This window comes from Phragmites australis, chromosome 23, assembly GCF_958298935.1.
Source record: "Phragmites australis chromosome 23, lpPhrAust1.1, whole genome shotgun sequence".
NCBI lineage: Eukaryota > Viridiplantae > Streptophyta > Magnoliopsida > Poales > Poaceae > Phragmites > Phragmites australis.
In genome coordinates this window covers 18663112-18690432 of record NC_084943.1, presented here as the reverse complement: position 1 = coordinate 18690432, position 27321 = coordinate 18663112, and the positions used below count along the sequence as shown (strand labels likewise).

Here is a 27321-nt window from a genome sequence, read left to right as displayed (position 1 = left end):
CATGCACCTATAGGTGTAGAGGTCCACTAAGGCTACTCCTGGAGCACCCTAGTTACGTCTAAAGGTGTGGAGGTAACTAGAACTACTCCTCGAGCAAACTAGATACCTCTATAAGTCTATTATGCCCACAACACTATGATGTTACCTCTACAAGCCTATTATACCCACGACACCATAGGCCCACAAGCCAAAAGGTCACAGCTACAAAAGGTATTCAGCTTATCTACCATTATATCGTCATGTGGTAAGTACGAAAAGTGCTACAGCCAACTACACAACGAACAGTGCTTAAACGATTCAAGGGAGCCTATGGCATCCGAGACTCCCTTCTCGAGCCATCCCTATTGCCCACCTGAATCTATTCTCATCCTCACAAAAATATGCATCCCATCATCATCATTGTCTTTGTGAATAAAAATAAGCCCTAAGCTCATGAACGATGGTCGAACCACCGCTTGACTTCTACCGATGACCTAAGCCTTGCTAAGCATAATGTATTCATTTTAAGTTATACCATTGAGTGCTATACCTAGGGTTACAATGGATCAAAGGACAACAATACCAAGAAAGGGTAATGCAACAATTAGGATCTACTCCCAAAAACCCGACCTTGACTAACTATCATGCAGGACATACATATAGTATACTTTATCAAATTAAAGACAACATATGATCCAAAGTAATGGGTAGAGTATGTTTAGATGCTTACCTTGGTGCTCAGCTTGATCACAATCAACAGCAACGAAATCCGATTCACCTTCGATCACGCACACATTACCCTTCGGTGCTTCGTTCACTAAAGAAGAACGCGTGCAATGATGAGCATGAAAGATATACCATGAAATATGCTATATGATGCATAACCATAAAGGATGCATCAATAAAACAAGCTAAGAGCACAAGACTCATGAAGGAAGAAAGAAAGTTCACGAACTAAACTTCATTGGAAAAACTGATAGGCATCCGAAAGTTCCGGGTCAGGCCAGAACCTCCAGGTTGGGCCGGAACCTCTGGGTGGGGTTCCGAGTGGGGGTTCTTGGTTAAATCCTAACTCAAACCAATCCGGATCTTTCGGGCTAGACCAGAACTTCCGGTTGGGTCAGATTTTCCAGGTATTACTCCAAGCAAGGGTGTTCGTTAATTCTAAAATGAATTACCCGGAACTTCCGGGTTCAGGCAAATATGAACTTCGCGACGATTCTTGCGGTCGATTCAACGTGCATGTAAAACCTAACCCACCTAAACATATATAAGCACTAGTACCAGTGTTCTAAACTTAAATTACACGCTAAACAACATGAATCTTGGGGTAGAAAAGACTGGGCTCACCCGGAACCTCTGGGTTCCGGCAAAAAGGGGTTTTGCGACGATTTCTTTGCCAATTCATCTTGCTTGTCGAAATCCAACCACATAAACATGCAAGGGTACTAAAGCATTGGTTCTAAACCTACCTTGCTAACTCCACAAGCTCGATTCACTAGTTCTCATTCAAACATCTCTTCTATTTCTAATGCCTCAAGAACACAATGCTACTTCGCCATTCCTCGATTGTAGCCCACAAATCCATCCAAAAACCAACTAAGACGTGCATTGCTACCATGGAAACCCTAGGGGCTTACCCAAGGTCCTATACCCAAGTTGGTGACTGCCGATTGGGGAAGTATCAACGGGAAAGCTCGGAGAAGAGGGATTCCAAGCTGCTGAAATTTGCTGTGAAGATCAAGTGATGAAAATGGATTCAACTCCTCCAAATCTTCATGCATGTGAACAAGAATTAGATGGATGGGAAGCTAATGAGCTGAGGAACACCATGGTGTGACATGCATGCCTCAAATCTTGTTCTTGAGGGCAGATTCTTGAGGAGAAAGTGAGAGAGTTTGAGAGAGGGAAGGGGAGCAGCAGCTCTGCTGCTTGTGCTAGCTGGTTTGGAGTGAAAGAGAGAGTGAGTGTGAGTGAGTGAGGTGGGGATGGGGGTGGGGCTGCCGGCACCCAAGAGAGGTAAGGGTGAGGTGTGGGGCCGACTAGTGGGTCCCATTTGCAAGAGAGACAAGTATTTTAGAAGAAATTATATTCCTTCTCTCCCTTTTGTATTAGTCTAAACGAAAAGATTTAAGCTCCAAAAATTCTAGGAATTTTTGTGACGTGATTACAATATGAGATGAAACCTTATTAATTGGATTCATCTACAACGTGTAAGCAAAACTTAAACTAAAAGAGAACTCTACGGTCGGATATTTTCAAAACCCCAAGAAAAATTAAGTCACCGCTAGAATTAACGAGCACTCAACAAAACTCATAATTAAACATGATGTTTATGATGCATGATTATGATTAAGGGCATGTTTAAGGATTTGGGATGTGACAATCATATAATACCTCGAGTCCCTCAAAATGGACTTATTCATTGCTCGTATGCTCATAATATTTTGAGAACAATTTCAGGCATTAGAGAGAGATTAATACCACAAAGAATGTCAAGAATCATAAGAGAACGTCATACACGTTCACATTCAGTCATCATATCCATGTACCTAATATCTGAATCATTATTCAGAACATCTTATATTTGCAACATATTGCAAATAACCTGCCAAGATGCATTTACTGACAACAAATGTATCACAAAATCCTATATTTGTACTAGGAATGTGCCGGAAAGAGTGGATGTACTAAACAAAAACACTAAACTCCCAAATCAAAATAAGAGAAGAAGAAGTATGGCTATAAAGGATAAAATTTCTTGCAAGCTACCGCGGAAACAGAGTAATCCCTCCTCCAAGACAGTAAATACAAATCAGCATCTAGTTGATCAACAAATTAATAGATACCTTATGGATATTCACTATCCAAATGCATATGGATGTTCAGCATCCAAATGTCCAGCACAAATATGTACATAAATTCAAACGCTAGGTCATGGGAACACCCTAACTCCATTGTTTTGAGAAATACATATAGTTAAATGGGATAATATTTTCACAAACTATATTGATTCTATATAATCAATTAATACTAAAGACTACAAATTGTCGACAAATATTTCTCCTTGAAAATTACAGAAGATATTCAATTAGATCCGGGCCAAAGTCCATAGCCATGGAAGGGTGCCTCAAGCACTCGGATTGGACCAAATAGAAGGAAGTAATTGATCTAGAATTGCACTCACTTACAAAAAGAGAGGTATTTGCAAAAGTAATACCTACACCTCTAATGTCTTCCTTACGGAAGAAAAATAAATTTTTATTTTATAAGGTGGTGAAATAGTTATTCTAGTAGCACAAGGATCCACGCAGAGATCCGGCATCAATTATGATGTTACGTACCCCATGTTATATGTGAAAATTATGTTCTCATATTCAATATCATTGGCAGATCAAATGAATTGGATAGATTCGGACATATAAATCCCTAATAGACTTCGCATTCTGAATCTAAATACAAATCGCAATATATATTGTGTACAACTTAAAGTCATTCCGTGACTTCAAGCAGTTAAGTTGATTATGGTACAATTGAGTAAATGAGTTTCTTTCACAGAAGGGTTACTCCAACAATTACATATGTGTTCATAATGAAATCCTAATTGAATATTATATCATCTCCAAACTACACACGAGAAAGTATGTAATCATCTTAAGACGGAATTTGAGATGAATGATTTGGTTAAAACCAAATTTTGCTTAAGTCTTCAACTTAAGTATATTTCTTCATAAATATTTATCCATCAGTCTACCAATATCCAAATGATATTGGACAATCATATCTATCAAAATACTTATGATCATTCAATCCCTAAATATGAATCAAGATCTATTCATACCTTGGGTTGACAATGAAAAGATATTGAACCTAAAATTATATATCTTAGTGACATCAAAGCGCTCATGTATCTTGAAAATCGCAACAGGTCTGATATTGCATTTGCAGATAACTTGCTAGCTTAAACAGCGCAGCCCTAATAACACCATTAGACGGGAGTCAAAGAGAATATCCATAAATATCTTTATGACACCAAAGACCTAGGTTTTTCTATCAGAAGAATCAAGATATAACCATAATGAGATATCCAGATTCTGGTTATATAATTGATCCCCATAACGCTAGCTCACAGATTGATTTCATGGTAATATAGTCACCTCATAGGAGTCATCAAAACCGATTCTAGTGGCTACTTCCACCTATCATTCTGAAATATTACATACATATGTATAGCTTCGCAGAATGATCAATATTGCACTCTTTTCCTTTATGAGTTTTTCCTATATAGTTTCTCATATAAGATTTTTAATGAGGCAATATCTACACAAGATCATATGTCATATCTCTTTTTTTTTCGGGGTTTTTAAAGAAGATATGAAAGATATATTTATTGTTCTCTAAACTCGCTTATGGGTTGTTTCTTTTAAAGGTTTTCTCATATAAGTTTACAAATAGACAATAATCAATATATGTTATACCCTTTTCTCCTTATTTTTTCACTAGATTTTAAATGAGTTTTAACAATATATCACTATTATTTCTCCTATTTTTCTAAGAGATTTTTAAGAGGTTTTTAATATGATATATATGTTATAATTATTGTTCTCTAAGCTCATCAAATGAGTTTTTACTATCTAGGTTTCTCATATAAGCTTACAATAAAATAGTAACCAATATATGTCATATCATTTTCTTCTTACATTTTGAATTGGGTTTTAAATGAGTTTTAATAGTATATCAGCATACTATTTTCTTCTCATATTTTTTTTCACAGGATTTTAGAAGAGTTTTTAATAAAAAGTTTACATTACGGATAATTGATCAAGAGTGTTAGAATTTTATTACAGTTAGTGATCAATTAACAAATAGATATCTTTACTAAAGGGACATGTCGTTTGGTAAAGAAACTCCATACCCTTTCATTATGTCTATTGGAGAGACAATGACACACCTTCATTATATAATATATATATATATATATATATATATATTGAAATAGAAAGGATTTACATCGAGCACACTAATTCTGACCGAAGTGTCATATTTCTGGCTCCGCTCCTGCATTCGTAGTTAGACATGTGAAGCTCACTGTTCTCCCTTCACAACACAACATGGTATTTTACGGAGAAATGCATCTTCGTACTTATATGCGGGTATATGCACTATCCTAGCCATCAAAAGTACATTACAATGAACACAACATAGGTTGGTTGGTTTGAATGTAGATCAATTTCTGGACATATTTGATGGTGGTGACACCCCCAAGTACATCGAGCCATTCCCCGGTTTTCATGTACTTTCCCAACCAGTAAAAAGCAGAAACATCATTCTGGCCTCACTGGACTGGAAGGCAAGTCAGAAACAGTTGAGCACAAGCACACGCCAACCAACAGTCAGGTATACCCATGTTCTTCCATGGATTACAGTATCGAGATTCAAATCCTCAACAACATGTGCTACAGTCACAGCTGCAATCAAGACTCGAGAGACGGCAATGATGTTCGTCTAGATAGCGGCAGTAATGCGGTAGCTGAAAGTTCCAACATACAAAGATTCAAGGAATGAATTGAATCCTCACAAAATGATTATGCTTGATGTCTAGGAGTCAACAGTTGAAAGGCACGCCGCAAAAGAATATTCCTTCTTCTACTGTATGGTTCTGGCATTGGTTTTGAAGACCAGGTGTACACCGACACGAAGAATTCTCTACATGTTGTCGGAAGAGTCTGTTGTCGGTGAACTGCTTCCTGATGAATCTGCAGGCCGCGATGTAGATCGAGTATTGTACGAGTTGCAGTGGCTGCACTTGTGCCCAATCACGTGAAAGTTCACTTCCGAGACTTTGTTGCAGTCATTGCAAAGCACCCAAATCTGACCATTTTCAGCACAAAGAGAAAAGCACTACTTAGATGAAATCAATTAGCCTGATAATAATATCTTCTGATCTCTTCAAATGGTTAGACCAAATAGAACAGAACAACAATGTAAGGGAGCTTCCTCCTTTGGGGTGCTTATTCGGTTATTCCATTAAAATAGCTGATTTGTAGGTAATAGAAGGCAGCATAAAAGTATTCTAGGCACGTTATGAAGTGAAGGTGTTCTGAATTATATAGCTTAGTTGTGAGTTGTAACTAAGATAGTTATGGGTTGGACTGCATAGTCAAGTCAGAAAGAAATTTACCTTGTAACGATATACAGGAGGCATGATTGTTGCTTCAATCTACAAAATAACAAGGAACAAACTATCAGTCATTCAGCAAGCTCCAACAAATGGCTGAATATGACTGCCCAGAGCATCGCAAAGTCAGCACATATGTATATTTGTGGAGTGAGCCTTTTCTTTTCCAGCTAATACTATTACTAATGTTATTGTATCATCTCATCTGAAAGAATGTGTCCTGATAGAAGAGAGCTTTGCTTTGCTCTGACAAAGTTTCCAATCATTTCTTGTGCAGCCCTCTGCTCCAGGCACACACATCCTATCTTCTGAAGTAACTACCAAAGTTTGTTTGATCAATTTGAAAGCTATTATAGGTAGAAAAGAAATATGGTACCTCTTGATCCAACGCTTCCCAGTGACGGGTCATGTTAACAGCTGTCTTAGAGCATATTGGACAAGTGTATCTGTAGCATCAAAAGGCCGATACAAGTTACCATAAACGCCACTGCCTCGGATAGAAGTTTGAAAGAATGATGATGGAGTATCAATATGCCTCGAAATGAAAACAGGTGTAGGGATTTACTTGTTATGCTGCACCATATCAGAAAAACATTCCATGTGCATCGTGTGTCCACAGTTAAGAACTCTTGTTCCTTGTAACGAATCAAATAAATACTGCAGACAAATTTCTAGTTATAACATAGATAGTTCCAGAATCGGTGCAAATTATCAAGGTTACCTCATAACAGATTGGGCAGTTCTGTCTCATTGAGTTCTCCACACACTGATGGTTATCTTGCAGTAAAACAGAATAGCAAGACCCTGTTTATTGCAGAAAAGAAATGACAAAGAAATAAAACATATAAGCATTACCACACAAAGATTTGGAAACTGTACGTTTTACCAGTGAACCTACAAAATAAAAATTTATTTGGGGTGCGCTTTTCTCAACAACAACAAAGCCTTTTGTCCAAAAAAGGATATTATATAAAAAAGAAAAATAGCATTAGTAATAGTAATAATAATAAAAGAAGATCGATTTCCTAGGTCATGGTTCGGGCGTGTGGATTGCTGATTACCTGACCCCTGTCTCTCCTTGTATTATCAGCGCGCCTTAGAATTCCTCTATGCACCAGAGGCCTCTGGAGGCTTCCACTGGTGTGTGCTTTCTTTGTTGCTAAATTTTCTATCACCCAAATATTATATGGTTAACCCTAGACAGTGGTCTCATTAATGTCACACTGGTACAGTCTGCAGATTTCACTTTGGGAGCATGGAATATTATAGTTAGAGAAAAGAAATTACTGAATTCCTATTTCCATTTATTCCTCAGTATTTCATTTCTATCAGACAATGTAGTGCTAGCTAAGCAGGGACCAAATGCAGAACGGGGAAGAACTAGTCCACTAAACTTTGCCACTCTACCATGTGGATCGCTCAAAGAGAGCATAAATCAGAATAGTATTGATGCGAGTACAGAAGAACATTTACTCAAAATCAGCATAATCAAATTGGTGCACGCAAAGCATACCACACTTGACACAGTGGAAGAAGTTATCCTTGCCACCAACCCTGGTTGAATCAAATAGATACAGGTTAAGCAGTTTGCTTGATACGATATTGGTGAAAGATATTTTCATGCTCACCTGCATATGCCACAATCATAGCAATGGTACTGCCCTTTCTCTGTCTGTAGCAAAAGACAAATGCATCAGTTGATAGGAATGATACAAAGCACATAACAACAGAATACAAACTTAAAACCTACATCATCGTCATAAAACTTGCATATATCACAGAAGTACTCGCCCATATTGACTCCACAGCTTACACACACTTGTGCCACCTGAGCCAAAAAAATAAATAAATAAGTTTCAGTTTAAGCAAAACAACAACCTCAAGTGACATGAGTACTAGATAAAAAAAATTGAAGCAATTTAAGTCGTACCGGCTGTTCAGTATCACAGAGTAGACATACTACCTGCAGGAATGAAGGAAGCCAATCTTTCATAATTATGAAGTTATGAACCTACTAAAGTAAACTACTTGTACAAACTAGAAAAGAGAATGAGAGGTTTACTTTTTCAACATCCTGGCGACATATTGTATGCCGATCTCCCGAAGCCTACAATGACGACAGTGCCACCGATATTTCAGTTAAAACAATGTTCTCATTGGATGCACTTTGCACAGTATCAAAACCCAGTAGTTGAATCAACAAGGCAGAATATAAGAAATCCATTATCATTGCTCTTAAGATGACTTTGAAACTTTTGAAGTATCGAGTTGAGAGTTCCCATGTTGGAAATTGCACACATATAACTTTAATCTACCAACATGATTGTTCATTTTTTGTGAACACTTCATTTATGCTCTATGAACAATTAAAAACTACCCTGCAAGAGATTACTGCCATCGAATTGTACATACCGACTTGCTGTGCGCAAGATCTTACCGAACACGTTGATCCAATCGAGATCTATGAGCCAGTTATACAGCCAAACTACCAATTCAATTTGAAGGAATCAAGTCAACTTGACAACTTACGACAAACAAAAGTACAGGCTGGTAAGTGAACTAAGGGCGTGTTTGGATGCTCGGTTCTCCGCGTGCTTGCATCCGCGCGTACAACCGTATCCGCTCAGCGCGTGTTTGGTTGGTTGCTGGCCTGCACCCGCCCGTGCAAACGCATCGAGCGAGCCTGGCTCCGCGCGTACGCCGGAATCGGGCGTACGCGCCAGGGCTGGCTCGCTCGGTGCAAAAAATACTGTGCATAATAATTTTTTATTTAACTTTAGATTTTATTTAGTGGTATAAAAGTGATCCAAAAATTCTAAACATTTTTGTGAGCAAACTAGAGCTCACTAGCAACCCATTTTAATTAATTTGATCTAAAAAATCTAAGTCAATATCTAATTAAAATTCTTCAAAAATCATAAAAAATTCACTAATATTCTTATCCTATGATGTACTAATTTATAAAAATATTTCTAACCTAGGTTATTTGGTAAAAAAATGAGTTTCTTTGTAATACAACGTATACTCATGCGGGCAACCAAACATAATCTTTTCTCAGCCAGACTCACCACATACAGCTAACCAAACAGACCCTCATGCTTCAACTCAGCCTGACTCAACTCAGCCTGCATGACTCGTACGAACCAGGCTGAGGACATTCGGGCAACCAAACACACCCTAACTGATCGCTCAGCGCAATGAAGGCGCCTTCGGTAAAAACTCTACAGGGCTCACGCAGCATAGATAAGTTGCCTTCTACATGAACCATGGTTTTCGACGCTACAGTATCATACCGTGGCCTCGTTGTGGCAATGGCGGCAGGGGAACACCTGGCTGCAGCACGGCGCCACGATCTTGCACCTCCGCCGGTAATGCTCGCACCTGCACAACAGAACGGGGTGGGCAAGTTTCCTCCGTGAGATGAACTTAGCAAAACTAGCCAGGGATCACGAAATCCAAAGACGAACGGACAAAATCCATCGAGCGAAATCAAGAGCACAAGATGAGCACCAAGGACAAATCAACCAATCGCGAGGAACCAACCCCCGAAAGGAGCGAATCCGAAGCAAAGAACGGGAGAAAGGGGGAGGAGGCGACGTGTGAGAAGAGGGTAATTAAGGCGCACCCGTGCTCCATCCTGCCCACGTCGCGGCGACCGACGTCCCCGTCGCCGGCCACGTCGCGGGCGACGTCCTCGTCGCCGGGGAAGTGCGCTCCTCCCATCCCCCGGCGGCGGCGGCGGCGGGGAGGGGGAAGGGCGGGTGGCAGGTATGTAAATACGAAGCGGGCCGAGGGGCCTCCGTGTAAAATGGTGCGATAAGGGAACAAGGCGAGGAGGCCACGGCTCCGATTTCTCTTCTTTTATTGGTCCCAGAGAGGAAACATAGATAGCATAAAAGTTTGCACTCAAGTGGCTATGCTACAAAGTTATTTGTGTATTACAGCAATATTTTTCAGCTCTGAGTACACAGGCACGTTTCAGAGCAAACTTTCAAATAGAAACCAAAGACGATATGTATGTACGACATCACCAGAGATCAGCCTAACAATTCACTGAAAAATTAGTACCGCCAATACCGTGTAGTCAAGATTTACCTAGGTATCGCGAAGCAGGAGAATTTATAATTTATGCAGAGAACACTGTTAAAATTGTTTGGTAAATACCTTCTAGTCTACGACCCTGTGGTTTCTTTGTAACTCCAATCCTACGCTGAGAAGTGAGTGCTTGTAGTTGATTTGTTGGTGACATAAGGGCAACCACCTCTTGATGTCACGGTAGAGTTGTAAGGGTATGATTTTACTCATTAGAGTTTAAATCGTGATGCTCATAATTTATATACATGAGTATTTTTAATAGTATTATATATAAGCGTGTGATAAAAATATATTTATGTGAATACATTTACGTGCGTGTAGTGATTGTCACCCTTATAATCATAAAAATGGGAAGAAGATAGGATAAGACGATGAGATGGGCAATGGGCAATGGCATGGGCTTAGTAATTAACCCACCCACCCCACACACACTCCAACCTCTTTCGCCGCTTCTCTTCTTTAAATTAAAAAAAAAAACTCAGGGGACAGCTGGTTGGTATCAGAGAGAATAGCAACACTCATCTGTTATGTCTCCACAAGATGACTTATCATAAATTCATAATAAATCAGTTCTTCGTTAAAGAAAATGTCCAGCCAGCCATGAAGCGAACACAATTTGTATATTATCAAATTATTGTTCAGGTTGGACACACTCACTCTACAGCATCTAGGTATGGGCTAACAATGAACAGCTAAAAAATTGTTGTGCAAAACATACAAATATCTGGTGATGATGTGCTTGTATACATTGTAGGACCAGAAGCGCAAATATGGAACGAATTCTCGACCAAATAGATTTTCGCAGCAGCCTCTCATCACTGAGTGAAGATAACCATGCCTTGGTAAAGAACTTGGACAGATAAAGAGAGGTCCAAACTACTTGTTTGCTGGTAGGCTGCTTTGCGCATCAGCGTGAACTGGTGAAGCTAGGGTTGCAGCATCATTATCGACCACTGGCCCTGGTCCATCAGCTGGAAGCCCATTATCGGTAACCACCGTCCCAACACTCTCAATGGACTGCTTTCTTTCTATGCCTCCCGACTGCCTCCGTTCAATGCTTCCTAACTGATTTCTTTCGATGCTTCCTGACTGCCGCCGTTCAATGCTGATCCCTGAACCTGAACTATTAGATCTAGCATGTACGGTCAATAGCTGGCTGACAGCTTGGAATGTGCTCCGACACTCTGTGATCAATGTTGCACCATTCGGGTAGCATCGTCCAAAACATGCCGTGCAATAAGGGTATGCAACCTGAGATAATAAAAAAAAATAGATGTGAGCCCGAATCGATGTCAAAGAGAAAGATTTCTTAGTATAATTCAGATTTGACGTGCTTGAGGCCCTGAGTTCACATCCATTTTCTTTTGTGTCCAGAGGCAACATACTAGTTTCCCAAAAAATGATCAGCTTAAAAGGTAGTCGTCAGTCATAGAAAGCACAGCCCACCTCAATAAATGCCTGGCAGAGAGAAAGGAAAAGAGAGGACTCATTCGCACGCAGCATCCGCATGGCGTTGTATCTAACTAGGGAGTCAGAGACTGCTTGTAATCCCTTGACCACCTCCTGAGAAAGGACGTGTTTCAAGCTCAATGGTGCACATGGTCTTAGCTCATTCATTGCTGCTGAAACACCTGGACACAAGAATTTGAAAACATGACATGTCAATTTGTACACACCAATTAATACGTACAAAACATGCTCAATTAGAGTCAACATGTGATGATGGATACTTGGATAGAAGTTAAATACGGACAGTGAGTTGATAAAACTTACCATTAACAAACACTGCAAGAGGCGGATGTTCCATTAAAACAGAAGGTGGAGTCACATCATCTGAAGTCTCATCCACAACTCCATTTGCTACAAAGCCAATCGATGGCATTGGAACCCAACGGTGTGAATCCAAAACAACCTGGCACGGTATAAGGTATAACAGTGTTACTATGATGATATACTAACATTTAAAGGCATAAAGAGTCCAAGGAACTACTAAGTCATTTGAAAAAAGCAAACATAATAAATAGTAAAGTGAATTCAGTTTATATTTAATCTAGACAGGAGCTAAATGGTGTGAGCAAACAACATAAAATAGTTCAGGGAATTCAGATTATATTTAATATAGACAGTTTATATTTAATCTAGAAATAAACAGTATACTAACATTAATGGAAGTTGCACAAAATTATGTTACCTGAAAATTTTCAACCGCCGTGCTCATGTTCTTTGAGAACAAATTTAAGACCGCGCTGCAAAAATCCATAACATCATCAATAATAGAGTCTTAAATCTAAATAATAAAATTCTATTACTTAAATTCCAATTACTTTTCAAAGATTGGAGGAAGCAGACCACGGAAATCCAATCCAACTAAGCCAAGACCCATTGCACAATACTGCAACATGAACACATGCTCAGTTCATGAACGATTCCAAATATTGGTGGTAACTCTTGTATCAAACTATAATTCAGATAGGAAAAAGGATAGAAAGCCAATTCTTACCATGCAATTACCAAGGATGTTGGACAGCGACCCACCTTCAGTTATATTTGGCAACATAACTTGAAGAGTGGTGAGGTGATTGCTAACTTGTTGCATTGCCCAGCTGAAAAGCAGCCCACCATCATAGTTCTCCTCACTTCCAGATTTATCATTGGTGAATATTGCCCGATATTGATTGACAATATCAAATAGATGCATCCTGTGGCAAGTCACCATGCCATTCAGGTAATCATAAACATTCCTTTGGTCCAGATCATCAAGAATCCCAGAAAGCCAAGCTTCCCTGCACCTCAAGAACTATAAATTATATCAGAGTTAGGAGATGAAGATGAAGATGCTCAAATTATATGATCCATAAAAGTTAATTGTACACTATAAGAAAGAAAGCAGAGCATTATCATTACTAAATTTCTGCATTATTATTTCATTGAATTAATGAACATTACTAGAAAACAAACATATTTGGGGACATGCTGACCAAAAAAATCCTACCATACGAGAAAAGCAGTATCTCTTGAAACATAACCACATAAAAATTACATGGAAAAATTCAGAATACCTGTAAGCGCAATTCTGATTCACTGAAAACTCCAATTCGGCGCAAATGTGCAATTAGACGGAGGCACTCAGGTAACTGCAGACAAGGAAATGACTCATACTTGGATAAGATGTGAATCAAATATTTTGGGGGTGAGAAGTGAAAATATTGATGACAAGGAAATCATAAATATGCAGAATATAATCTCTACTATGGTCGGCTTGCATATAGCAATCACGGCAAATGCAAAATATAAATGTGGTGCCAGTCATAATAAATTTTATTAGACCAACATCTTCACCTGAATATTTGATCGAAGTTTCTGGAGAAGCTGAGAAATTAGTGATTGTATTGTCCTCTTGACTTCAGCAGCTAATCCTTGGATAACAGGCAAACTCCAATTGAAACAGCAAATGGTTAAAATATAGTCAATGTCAGGGGCTGCAAAAAGTATATGTTACATGACTTACTCAGGGTGCAACTTTGAGATTTTACTAACAAAAGCTTCAAGATCAAGTGCCTCGTCATAGTTCCCATTTCGTATGCATCTGCAAGCAGTATACTGTTAATTGCCATGTTTTATTCATGAAAAATACAACTACTGAAACTATGTACTACAGAAGAAAAAAAACATAGGTCTATAGTCTACAAGAATTAAACAAGAACCAGATGATATACCAACAGCAGACAACTCAAAATGGAAGTGAAAAAGCAAAAGATATGGTAAGAAAATGTCACATACGTGTCCATCAGTTGTGGAATTTCAAGCAGGTCAAGCAAGGTACTATGATTGGCTAGTAATGTCTGATTGAGCTTCCTCTCTTCCAAAATTTGCTGAGCTAACTCAACAAACTCAGTGCAACCAGATGTTAAATTTGGTATCTCCTCTATCTACAATGGGTGAATGAATAATATGGTCAAACATTCACATCATACTTCCAACGCAGCATGAATCACATAAGAATATAATGTAAGTATACCAAACATAAAGAAGAAAAACCTGCATTATAAGGACATAATTAGTTTCACCTTGCACTGTTGCTAGTTTGCAATCAAGTAGTACTAAAATAAATTCCAGTGTTATTGAGAAACATTATTTCAGCATCTAAACAGATGTTGGCGGTTTTCAGAGGTTGATGCATAGCATGTTAACATCCAACAAATCTTTTTTGTGAGAGCTACAACCTATAGATTTGTATTTCAACTTTTTTTCATTAAGTGCATACAAACATATATTTGGTTATACCTGATGATGAAGATCACAAGCTTATGCCATCCTATTTTAAGGGCAGTTCCCACCTGAAACACCACTCAACAATCAACTTAATGCCAACTACACACCAAGATGTATTTCTCAGTTGCCAACACATGGAATGGCACGAACAAGATCCTGAACCACGCTAGCTTATACTCTTTTTCTCATAATGCAATGATACGCAGCTGGCTTATACTCTTTTTCTCCTAATGCAATGATACGCAGCTCTCCTGCGTGTTCAAGAAAAAAAAAACCACGCTGGCTTATAACTTAACAAGGTCAGGAATTAAGCAGGGCCAGCCTTGGATTATGTCATCAAGTCTCTCAAATACCACACTCACAAGGCAGAAGGCACAGCAGAACAGCATTTTCACTTGAACATACAACTACACCTTGCAATTCTGGATGACACAACGAGATCCAGCGATCCACTAACTACCACGTAAACCAATATATTAGAATCACTCCACCAAGCATCCCCACCTCACACCAGCATTCATCCAATCAATTCACTTCACATTGACAGCACAAGATCTACTTACCACGTGGAGCAATGGAGCAACAAATTTTGACGCAAAGGGGCACAAAAAGGTCATGAAGCACTAAATGCTGCTACGAGCTGGGAGGGGATCAGCTGCATTACCAGGGCCTCAAGGTGGCTGTCGAAGCCCTCAAGCTGCGCGCGGACGAAGGAGAGCGCCTCCGAGGCGGCGATGAAGGCGCCGTAGTTCTCCACCGCTACCTCCTGCATCTGCCGCCGCACCCGCTCCGCGTCCACCCGCAGCAACTCCGGCTCCTGCGCAACCGACACCAAGAGATCACCATCACCGCCAATCAAGTTGAGGATCCGGGGCGTCGCGAGGGGCGACCGCCGCGCGCGCGCGCGCGCGTACGGCGTACCTTGTGGAGGCGCTCGATGGAGAAGGAGAGGAGCTCGGAGACGTAGGGCTGATAGGCGGCGCCAGCGAGCGGGAGCGCCATGTCAGCAGCGTACGAGGGGGCGGGGCTTGGCTCCGGCGAGGGGTGGTGGCCAGCGTCTAGGAGGTCCATGGCGAGCGAGATCTGGAGAGAGAAGGGGGTAATGGAAGGAGAACTGGAGAAGAAGGTCGGGACGGTTTTAGCAGTTGAGCCCTTTGTTGTTTTTATTGTTGCGAACAGATATTCCAGAACAACGATGTGATAAATTAGATAGACTAACTGTCTCAAATTATCAACTAAACCAAAGGACATCCATTCAGATAGAACTATCAACCGAATAGACATGTTTATATCGTTTGAATATGTATATACTCATCAATCAATCAATAAGAAAAAAAATTCTACTCTACTTCCTATTTCTCGTTTACATTCTACTTAAACACGTTATCAGCACCTTTTTGTTCTCCCTTAGCGCCAACAAGAAGAAAGGGGCCGACCGACCTCAACAAGAACCAACAGAGAAGGCACGAAGGTCTCTCCCAGATCATAGTAAGGATGGATTCATCACCTCAGACTATCGGAGAAGTTCTTCGTTGCTTGATGGACTTGGAGGCAACAATTCCCCGTCACATCTCGTCGCTCGGTCACACCCGATGCCCTGATTGTTCACATGCTCTTCACCGCACTCGTGCACATGGTCGTCGCCGTTGTCATCACCACCGCGGACCTTCAAGGGCTCCAGCCGCCCCTCTAGTGGCTCCTACAGTCACTCTTGTTGTTGGACCACCGCCAACGATGGTAGCGCCGTAGTGCTGCTCCTCTCTTCAACGCTCCACCAGCGATGGTGGTGCCTTCGCCTTCCTCAAAGGAGGAGGAGGATCCAGAGGAGCGCGTTTGGTTTTACTCTCCTGAGTACACTCCACTATATCCTCCAAGGGCTGAGGCCGCTCGCTCCATTCCAATGCAAGCCACTGGAGCCTCCTCTGAGATGGCAGAACCGGCTTCGGAGCCCTCCAATGCGATGATCACCCGCCGAAATTGGATCTTCAGAGTTCGTCACGGCAGAAGCCTCCCAGGAGCCATGGCGGACTACAACCCTATTTCTTCTTCCCGAGGCATCGACCTCAACTTGCCGGCCGAGTCGTCTTCCGACGCTCTAGCCTTCATCGACTCCAGTTTTGAGGTTGAGGAGGCCTTCTCCGATGACTCATCAACTTCTGTCTCCATGGTCGTGGCGCCGCCCACCTTAACCGAAGGTTCTCCGACCTCAACCGTCAGATCCAATGTTGCTGCCCCCACTGCACCGGCCCGCCGCACACTCCGACGATTCACCACGCCGGTGGCCAATCATCGTTCGGGCCTCTGCCCATGGGCGTGGGCCCCTGCGGCCTCTGAGCTCCCCTCCAATGGCGCCTAAGCATGCCCGAGCACGCCCGCGTGCTTGGGGAAGGGGCTTCACAGCTCCTCACGGGCTTGTATGAGAGGGGAAGGCGACGGCACACCCCCTCGCATGCGTCCTCACTGGCACCATGGAGACAGCGACGAATCCGACGCCTGCATCTTCACTACCAGCTTCTCAACACCGGAGGGACCAGCTTCTCAACGTCGGCGACACGATGGCGCTCACAAGGCTCGGCTTTGGCTTCCCCGGTGGCACACCTTCCTGCTCGACTCAGCTCCGGCACTGCAGCCCATGTTAGCCAGCCACCATGGTCTGCAGCACCCACGAGCAGGGACAAGGCTGGGCCTGCGAGGCCTCCTGAGCCTACGACTTGAAGTTGGTTCAAAGGTGGCACCCTCATGGACCTTGTTGCGGAGCGGCTTTGGTCCGAATGTGCCCCCGCATGGGCCTCGTAGTTGGGGGCTCCAGGTCGGAGGCGATCGATCGCACGGGCCGTGCAGTGAGTTAGCTCCGGCGCAAAGCCGACCACTCTGATGGGCCTTGTTATGGAGCGATCGGGGCTGAGGTGATCCCTCGCGGAGCCATCGTACTATCACCGTCAAAGCGTGACATTGTTGTTGAAGCCAATCACGCGATGAACCCACCAAGGGTTTGCGAGGTACCTTAGCCCGCCGGTGATTGAAAACGTGGGCGTGTTTGATGCACAGATTCCTGCATGCATGGTTAGCGGGACAAGGTACACAATACGTCTTATTGCTAGGGGACACAGTGGTCAGTGCAAAAAAGGCTAGGTGTGGGAGGTGGCTACATGGTCAACAACTCATCACCTCTGTGTAATTTTCTGTGTTCATGACATTATGATGCATAGCCGGAGTATTTATATCATCCACGTGATAGTGAGTGCCACATGCAGAGCACCACGGTGTGCTTAACACGATAACTTTTCAGTTGTTCACACACTGTAGTACACACAATGGGTCTTTTGACCGAGTCTATAACTCACCTGACCCTAGCGCATGCACAACACCCCCATTATTAAAATAGGTCTAGGGGTAGCTGGCAGCTAACATGCCTCTCTCACAGTGCATGTGAATGCATGGTGTGGTAGCTATGCTGACAAGCTAGAAAGTTTGCGTACAAACGTACCTATAACCGGCCTCGTAGGGCATGTAGCCAACCAGGGACCTCTCAAGCGTCCATGAAGGGCGTTGAAGTTGGAGGTCAGCTTCATGCGGGTCCTCGGCCATGGTCGAGGCTTGGGCCACATAGGTTGCAAGCTCCAGCTCAGAGCCCGCGGTGGTGATGAGGCTTGCCCGGAGCCGGAGGTAGGCACAACTGTTGCCGATGCTCGGGCCACATGAGCTAGAGTAAAACCTTGGCGAGTATGTGTTGTTCTTGTTCCGACAGAAGCAGTAGCAGCAGATGATGAGCAGCACAACACCGAAACTGATCAACCATAGCATTGCGACGAGGAGGCGGGCCGAAGCTAATGTGTGGCCTTTGACACAGAGCGCAGAGGTGGACCAGAGATCGGCCTCTAGCGCGAAGGGGGCTCCGGTGCGGAGCGCGAAGGGCCTCCGACACTCCAGCAACAGAGGGCCTCTGGCCAGCGGAGCATGTAGGGGCTCTGGCGTGGAGCACGGTGGGGCTCTGGTCTCCGACAATGGAGGGGGTCCTACAGCGGAGGGGCTCCTGCAGCAGAGGTATCTGGAGCGCGAAGGGCCTCCAGCACTCCAGCAGCGGAGGGGCTCCAACAATGGAGGGCCTCCAGGCAAGCGGCCTCCAACACGGATCTGGGTGACGGATTATGATGCAGAGGTGGACCATAATGCGACGCTCCTATGCTGGCGAGCGGCCTCCAGGTGGAGGTGGACCTCCGCCACGGAGCTAGACCTCCGACAAGGAGGTGGAGCTCCAGCGCGTAACTCGGCCTTCAAGCGAGTGGCCTCCAGCGCGGAGGTGGAGCTCCGACATGTAGGTTGACCTCCGGGGGAGCAGCCACGAGCGCTACAAGCGAAGGCTCGGCTGGACGTCACCAAGTTCCTCTATGAGCTACACATGGTTAGTTGTCTCACAAGTAACTGCTGGTAGATATTTTTAGTGGGCTCGCTCTACATGTGCTACATTTAAAGCAGATAGTAAGGTAGATAAATTCTCAGTATTATCCTATTGTAGCCAGTTGCTCCTGGTACCTGCTAGGGGACATCTAGCTGACAGGACATGTCGTGACATGATGTCAACTAATAAATATGGTAAATCTTTTGACCACGCGCCATGCTCGTGTAATATTATATTGATATAAGTGAGCCACACTTTTTGTAAAGTAGCCAGCTTGATGCAATTTTAATGCTACTGCACACTGCTTTTCTAGGTGCCCATACAGATACATAACTACAACGAGATCAGGAGAGGCGAAAAGCGGCCTTGCCCCTGAACGAGTAAGCTAAACGATGCTATCCTGATAGGATGAAACACTGCTAGGCTGGTTCACATGTCGGCCTGACTAGTGCTGTGTAGTATTAGCATTCTTAAGGCAACGACACTGGCTACTTGAGTGCCTCGTCTCTCGTGTAGCTAACTGACAAGCTAGCTAGCGTGTAGGAGCATGGCTAGGCTACAGGTTTCATGGATCACTCCCTATTTATTTTTGCTGACATTAAAGGAAGTGCATGAGCTTACCTACCGAGACATGAACGGGGCTGCGCTCATGTTCGTCACCCTGAGATGCTTGGACTCCGAACCCTGAGGCCGAAGTGGACCTTGCAAGTGTGGCCATGAGTGGCCTTGACACAGGCTCGCAATGAGTCCATTGCCAAAGTGACACCACGAAGGTGACTACACCTTAGCTTCCTATGCGTGGGGACAACGGCAACTCCCCCACGCACGAAATGGCGTCGTGGCTCCTGCCTACTTGGACCAACGAGCCCACATGCATTGGAATGATGTTCGGCACTCTCGTGAGACGGGACAGCGTTAAAAACGTGCGTGTGGAGAACACAATGGTATGGTGCCCGTTTGCCTGAACGTCGTTGAGCCGACAAACATGAAGTCACGCAGCAACGTCCCCCTGCCTGGTGAGGCGACGGTGACCTACCCTCGCATGCCCCAATAGTCTATCCTGGGCAAAGGTCTCAGACTTTGTGCCTCCCTCTCATGTCTCACCGTGCATCTCAATATATAATCTTGCATGGCTTCTCATGCATGCTCCCCACTGACGACGCCATCTGTTGGGGCGCAAAAAACGTGCCCCAGAAAGAATACAGCGAGAACCTCCAATAAGGAGACTCAAGCTTAACGATGAATTGAGAACAAAAAGGAGAGCAAGAAGCTGGAAGAGGGTTATATCATGAAAAGGGAAATCTTTCTCCCCTCTACTTGCCCCTGTGGGGCTTATTTTATAAAAAAGGTAAGAGAAAGGTATCATCCTGTCCTTAAGATATTATGTTACAATCATATGCATTGAGATATTTTGGACATTTTACCTTTTTACATGCGACGTAGTAACTAGGATATTATGACAGCTATAATAATATCACCATACGCTGTCTAATATCTCAGGACTGTGGCGTCTTCCCAATAGTGTCTAAGTAAGGTGAAAATTTCTTTCAGTGGTAGGCGAAATTCCCGTCGACAACGAGACATTTATGATCCAAGCTCCTTATCTCCGGTGCTCATCATACACTATATGAGCGCGTGTGTAATAGTGTGAGTGTGTGCACGTTTGTGAATCGTATTGGTGTTTTTAAAGAAAATATGGATTCGATACAGGAAGAAAGTGGATAATATCTCAGCATGAAACGCCATTTCAACACTATATCGGCCATCGAAACAAACCAAATGACTTTAATGGGACACTTAGGTGAGTTCAAAAACAAAATACACAGTTCCTTAGTTTATTTACTACTTCCTCCGTTTTTCAATACTTGTCACTTTTAACCATTTTATTTGTTTTCAAATACCTATCACTTCATGTTTTTTAGACGCAGTTTACAATTTTATCCCTACAAAATATCTTTTATCCACTTATTTACGGTAGGTTCTAGAATATTTTAGCTAGTTTATAAGGGCATTTTTGTTATTTCAAATTTAAAATTTGTAGTATCTTTGATATATATTGGTATAAGTGTTTGATCAAAAGTAACAAGTATTGAAAAATTGAGGGAGTATTTGAAACAAAACCTCATTTCCCTTTGGACTTTTGTCTCACGTTTCAGTCATCCTTTCCAGTCCATTTTCCGGCCCAAAAAGCCCACATCTAACTTTTCAGGCCCACAAAGCCCACGACAGCCCACTTTCGGCCCAAAGAGCCGAGGTTCTGGGCAAAAACCAGTGGAAGCGCACAATGCTGCCGCAAACAGCTCACAGCTCGTCTTCTTCCGTGGCGCCGTCGGATCGAACGCCTAGGGTTTCGCTGAAATCTTGCGCACAGATGAAGCGGCCGCCATCACGCGGCGACGGCGGAGGAGGGTCCGACAAGGGGAAGGGGAAAGGGAGGTGGGGTGGGAGGCGGCGGAACGAGCAGCGGCTGGGCGTCGGCGGGGGCGGGGCGCTCTCCCTCGCCGCCTTCGCCAACGCCAAGTCCAGGAGCACCGGGTACAACCCGGCCCTCATCAGTGAGTACCACCGCCACCGGCGATTTCCCTTGGTTAATTTGCGACGTACCGTTGCGGTAGACTTCGGGGTGAACCTGTTGTTTCAGTTCGATCGGAAGTTGTGCTTTTAGGCACAAAATTAGCTTAGTTTGCTTCGATCACAAGCTGGGTTGCGTAGCTGATGGCTAATCCCCTCGCATTCAGGAGGCGTCCGATTGAGTTCACACTGAGATTTTGGTGTCGGCACTAACTCTGCTTTTGGTGATGTAGTCTTTCAGCCATAATTTTTCCAAGCAACTGATACTTTTGCCATTTGATTTCAAATATATCAAGGCCACTACCAGTGCTAGTGTCTTAGGCATTAATTAGACATCCACGTAAGACAACAAATGATGTGACAGGGTAGTTATGAAAGAGAAAATAAGTAGGATTAATATCCAAGATACTAGAAACCAACAAATATGCATTGAGGGGAAGCTAGTGCCCTCGAACTGTGTTCTCCCATTTAACTATTGGTCATGAGAAGTCATATAGACATCACACATCGACACTATGCATTGGGATGCTTATTTCTGCAAACCAATTTTGTGCACTCTCTCAGCTCTAAAAAATAAGCATAGACACTATGCATTGGGAGTGATCTAATGTATCCATTGCTCTGGTCTGCAGAGAAGCAGAAAGAGTTCTACAGGAATGCTAAATTAATTGGCAAGTACAAAAGGTCAAAGAAACAACAAAATCAGACAAACAGTCGTCCACAACTTCAAATCCGTGAGGTAATTCTCTTTGACGCTAAGACTGGCTTCAATAGTAGTTTGGCCAAGTGGAAAATATTTTAGGGCTGAAGTTTTGATGGACTTCTACATTTATTTACATTTTAAAGTATCAGAATATGCACATTGGTTTTGGACCATACAAGACAAGGACCATAGCTCAAACCTATCTTTACGTGATTTGAATTTACAGGATGGAGGTGATGATGCTCAAGATGCACAAAAGCCTCATAATAAGAGGAAGAAGCGCACTGCACAAAGCTTGAAGGAAGAGTATGAGAAAAAACATGCAGAGGATGAGAAGGCCAAAATGGAGCGGAATGCGATAATTCAGGCAAAGAGAGAAGAGCGGGAGAAGTCCGAGGCAAAGCGGAAAGAACTGAGGGAGAAGATGTTCAAGAAGACGAGATCCGGCCAACCTGTGATGAAATACAGGATCGAGCATCTCTTGGAGACTGCAATAGGAAGCTCAAGCAAATAACATGATGCTACCATTACCATGCAAATTCTGCAGTTCAGTGCAACCATCTGTTTATTTTAACTGACTTTTATTTCTTCGTTGTATATATATTGGTAATGCATATTTGGATTTGATCACTCCCTCTGGTTTTCCCTGTTAGTCAGTACCGTTTGTTTCCATTTTTGCAAGCGATGTAAGATGATCGGTGGAGATCCCAGTGCTAAAAAATAATTGGATTCATGGGTCATGAATCCATAAAATGTCAAGCTGATCTTGTTGAGCAAAATGGTTTCTAAACTGCCGGTGCCCTCTGTTTCCAGTAAAACTACAAATACAACTATCGTATTCAGGGTTTTCTTTTTCTCTTTTGCGAACGATTCAGGATATAGTCTAATTAACGATCCTACAGATTAAAGAGAAATGCACCCAGGAGTACAAGTAAACTAACACAATCCAACAATCATATTCAGACCACGTAAGCCTGTCCAATCATGCTTCCCCCTTGATCCCCATCGTCGACACCGTGCTCCTCTCCGACCAAGAATGGCATCCCACGTGGCAAGAACCGAACCGGTGCACAGCTCAGCCAGCGATTAGAATTTTAGTGAAATTTCATGAGAACGAAATATCTAATTTTAAAATTATGTTTTTATTGATACATGGGATCCATATAGCAGAGGACAAAATGATCAAAATTTTAATGAAATTTTGTGAATTTTGATCTTTACACCGTGAACGAAAAAGATTGTAAACAAAATTGAAATCCCTAGCCCAGCTCGCACACGGATCCTTTAGAATTGTTCCAGCATATTGTTTCTACCCTTTGGAATATGGTCTTCTTCTCCTCCATAAGGACACCTTCAATAGTTAGATAGTACTACCTCTTAGATGAGGGAGCACACTTTTTAAAACTTATATAGGTCTCACCGTTCACAAGTTTCTATATCTCACAAAGGAGAGAGGTGGTGAGTAACTCTGCAATTATTTTATCAAGAGTTAGTACTTCTAGTACAGGTAGATCTCACCTTAGTACATCTTTCCTTATGGAGAATTATGAATAGAAATCATATAAATTTTAAAAAGTATACCCTCCTAAAAACTACTATTATCTCTAACTATTAGAGACAAGCAGTTCAATAACCAGTACTATCTCTAAGTCATGGATCTAATGTAGAGACATTTTTAGTCTCCGCGTCGAATGCATATAGAATGAAGTGGCATTGGAAAATTGATAGCAATAGAGTCTGCAAACAATAGTCATTAGAAAAACATAAACCACAGCACCAACGGACAATGGAATAAACATTGCCAACTTGCATTACGAAATGTTGTTGTTCATCCCGGTCTAGCTATCAAACATTTTTTTTTAAAACCCATTGAATGTCAAACTTCCCACGGCACGGCGGCTCTCGTCTGAAATCAGACACTAACTACGATATTAGGAAAGCTTATAAACATGAGTAAACAAAGTGATTATGCGAATCTAAGAACTTACACAAAAGTATCTCGCGCCACGTCCATCGTCGTCTCCGTGCAGGCCGCGGGTACGCGAGGAGGCGAGCCCGCCGCCGCTAGCTGCGCTGGTGCGAGCGCGCCGTCAATGAAGCAGGACGCCCCTCCACCGAGCCGCGCGCGCACCTCCTCGAAGCACGCCGCCGCCCACCGCAAGCCCGTCCGTCCGGAACACGCCCGCACACCTCCGCGGGCGGCAATGGCAAGGAGCCATGAAGCGGGACGACGAACAGCGGCGCCCGGCGCGCAGGAAGACAGACGGGGCGCACCAGCACGTGCTGGAGAAGATCAGATCACGTGGAGAGGATTGCAAGAAACGAGATGGGAATTCAAGAGGGGAGGAGAAGGGCGACCCGTCTCATCAAGTACGGACGAGAGGGAGGGAGAGACCTGCAAATGAATGCAGCATCGGTGTACTAATTTGTGTTCCGAAAGTAGATGCCGGGTAACTTGCTTAGAACATTAATACAGACAATTAATTTATCTGTATAGATGTAATAATTCATTCTTCTGTAGGGACATGATGGTTTTTTTATCAACTTCTTGTGTGAGAGGACTGGGTTGTGACTATTTTTCGCTGCACATTTATTTATAGTAAACATTTAGGTCATATGGTTGTACATTTATTTTTCTTGACAATAATATATAATACGCATACAGGATGGATATAAACCAAGAAAAAAGTTATTTATAGGCTCATTGAGGCATAATTGAAATGAATCTAACAACATGTCTGAAGTTGTTGTGGAATTTTTTAAACATATTATTTGCTATTTTATTTTTACACGCAACTATGTATTTAATCATATATTACTTGTTGTTTGTATATTTTTTCTTCTTACGTCATAAAACCATCTTACTATATGTTAGCTTATGAAACACATTCATCGTTGTGGCAGTTATTTGATCTGCGTTTGGTCTAGTTATAATAGGTCTTCATAAAATTTGAAAACAGTAGTTTGCCTCCCAACATGGTGATAGTAGAGCTGCACTTATGTCACATGTGCAAGGTTACTGGTATACGTTTAGGTGACTAAAAGTGGGCTGCGGATCACAAATGAACACGCGGGCAACCTTGCACATGTGGCAGTGCCACGTCAGCATTGGCAAGGCCCTTGTGCATCTTTTTCTTTGAAAGACCCGGCATTGCCGGTATTACATTAAAATAAGAGGGAAAAGCAGAAATATGCGCAAACACAGAAGAAAACAAACCGCATAGCAGGAATGCTAAGGAACTAGGAAAACATTGCAAGAATTGATGGATATTGGTGGCAGTGCTGATTTTTGAATCAGTGTTTTTTATCACACAGATTCGAAATCTCAAATCCCAGTGTCTATTTCCAATTGGTCACCACCTACCAAAAGTCCAAAGCAGTCCTAAAAGAAGAAGAGTCAAAAGCAGCTCCTCCTTTCTCTGTGAGCAGTCAGCACTGAGCAGCAGAAGCTCATCTGAACCTGACAAGCTCAGTTCAGAGAACAGGATCCTATGGATGCTCCTGGCTCTGGTAGCCAAATCTTCGTCAAGACCATCAAAGATCACTCACTGGTTGGCTGATAATTCAGAATCCATGATGCTAAACATGCTCAGCTTTTGACAAAAGTTTTTTTTTGGAGATTTCCAAAAGGTTTTTTATTTGGGGATTTTCAATCACATAGAATTTTTCATACGAATTCGTTTTGGAAACTGGACCATAGGATCCACGATGCCAGTTTCCCTTAAATGATTTACTATGCCCACGATTACATAGAATTTAACATGAGCGCAAATCTCATTTAATTTTATATTTCCTTTTGAATCTTCGAGTATTCTCTCTCTTTCTCTCTGATTCTTTCGCTCTCTTGTCTCCGTTCTCAATCTCTTCTCCTCCAAATTTCTCACGTGTTTTCCTTGTGAACATGCATTTTTTTCCAAAAGCATGTGTTACCCCCACTCTACCATCCAAACAGGAATGGCTCCTTGTGAAGACCCTACAGAGCTTTGGGCTTGACCACTTTGAGGGGGGCTCAACAATTCTTTACCATAGATGAAGGAGAGATAAAGAAAGAGAGAGAGAGAGAGAATGTTGGATGAGCCACTACCTCTTCTGCATCCGCCACTGTTCCCGAAGCAGGCAGTTCTTCCGGTCTCTCTCCTCTGGCCCCTGCCATGAACACCCAGCTGCAGCTTCCATTCCTGGTTAACGACCACCAACCAAAAGCTGCACTGGCCTGCAGCTGCACTTTGGTCACATGGCCACGGCACACCTGACACCACCAAGGCCATGCGACGCCAAGAGCCCAAGACGAGCAGCACCGCAGCAGCCGCTTCTTCAGTTCTTCTCCTTCTCAAGACAAGGCCAAACGCTTCTTGCAGAAGCAGCAGCGCGCGCGCGCGAGAGACCCACTGCTATTTCCGCCATGGCTGGAGGAGGGTGGATTCCGCGGGAGCTGTCCCTGGCGACAGCGGCGGCGCCAGGGACGTCGGCGGGGGCGGGAGAGGGCAGGCGACTTCGGGGGTTGTCCGGCCAGCGCGCGCACCGGCGCACCGTGTCCTCGCTTTACGCCGAGCTGGGCGCGCTGCTCCACAACCTCCCTCCCACTCGGGTGAGTGCGTGCGTGCTCTCGACGGCCGCCCTTCTCCTCCGTGTTCTTCTTGGTCGGTTCTTTCATGCCAGCAATGGCGACTCTGGCTGACGCGTCGTGCTGCAAGATGAGGGCTTTGTTTGTTTAACGTTCTTTCTTGGCGACCGACGGCGGCAGCCGGCGAGCCGGGAGGAGATCGTGGACGCGGCGGTGGCGCAGGTTAAGGTGCTGGAGGACACGGCGGCCGTGCTGGAGGCGTGGCGCGCGGTACGGGAGCCTCGGGCTGCTGAGGTCGCCGTGTCCGGCGCGACGGTCTGCTTCTCCGCGCGGCTGCCGGCGCCGAGGGCCGGCGCGCTGACGCGCGTGCTGGAGGCGTTCCACCGGCGCGGGGTGGAGGTCCTGGTGGCGACGATGGCACGCCACGGCGGCGGCGCTGTGGTCACGGTCACCGCGGCGGCCACGGCGCCGGAGGTCCTGGAGATGGTCAGGGCGGACATCGCCCGCATCGACTGATCAGTGCATTTGCCTCGCAGCAATGAAATTTTTTGGCATCTTTT

General features: G+C 43.6%; 4 protein-coding genes across 5 annotated transcripts; 2 read left to right on the top strand and 2 right to left on the bottom strand.

The window, feature by feature from the left end:
- Positions 1–5288: 5288 nt before the first annotated feature.
- LOC133906248 (E3 ubiquitin-protein ligase MIEL1-like) lies at positions 5289–9991 on the bottom strand. 2 transcript variants are annotated; one of them, XM_062348094.1, is made up of 13 exons: positions 9862–9972; positions 9783–9831; positions 9451–9538; positions 8220–8264; positions 8088–8120; positions 7908–7985; positions 7786–7829; positions 7671–7711; positions 6879–6961; positions 6723–6814; positions 6534–6603; positions 6161–6199; positions 5289–5850 (listed from the first exon to the last, which is right to left on the bottom strand). In XM_062348094.1, the coding sequence occupies exons 1-13, from the start codon at positions 9878–9880 to the stop codon at positions 5686–5688; spliced, it is 846 nt and encodes a 281-aa protein (XP_062204078.1). In that variant the 5' UTR covers positions 9881–9972; the 3' UTR covers positions 5289–5685. The 2 variants fall into 2 exon arrangements, with proteins under 2 accessions (XP_062204078.1, XP_062204077.1); XM_062348093.1 differs by having other exon boundaries at positions 9783–9991.
- Positions 9992–10853: 862 nt separating this feature from the next.
- Positions 10854–15690, bottom strand: LOC133906308 (conserved oligomeric Golgi complex subunit 8-like). The gene is made up of 12 exons (XM_062348177.1): positions 15446–15690; positions 15189–15341; positions 14033–14181; positions 13761–13838; positions 13592–13685; positions 13312–13386; positions 12753–13049; positions 12577–12644; positions 12444–12498; positions 12026–12164; positions 11699–11883; positions 10854–11503 (listed from the first exon to the last, which is right to left on the bottom strand). Exons 1-12 carry the CDS (start codon positions 15593–15595, stop codon positions 11129–11131), a joined length of 1818 nt encoding a protein of 605 aa, XP_062204161.1. The 5' UTR covers positions 15596–15690; the 3' UTR covers positions 10854–11128.
- Positions 15691–21212: 5522 nt separating this feature from the next.
- On the top strand, positions 21213–22827 carry LOC133905648 (rRNA-processing protein FYV7). The gene is made up of 3 exons (XM_062347423.1): positions 21213–21478; positions 22127–22233; positions 22424–22827. Exons 1-3 carry the CDS (start codon positions 21295–21297, stop codon positions 22709–22711), a joined length of 579 nt encoding a protein of 192 aa, XP_062203407.1. The 5' UTR covers positions 21213–21294; the 3' UTR covers positions 22712–22827.
- A 3772-nt stretch (positions 22828–26599) lies between these two features.
- Positions 26600–27311, top strand: LOC133906034 (uncharacterized). The gene is made up of 2 exons (XM_062347831.1): positions 26600–26785; positions 26942–27311. Exons 1-2 carry the CDS (start codon positions 26600–26602, stop codon positions 27275–27277), a joined length of 522 nt encoding a protein of 173 aa, XP_062203815.1. The 3' UTR covers positions 27278–27311.
- The last annotated feature ends 10 nt before the right edge of the window (positions 27312–27321 follow it).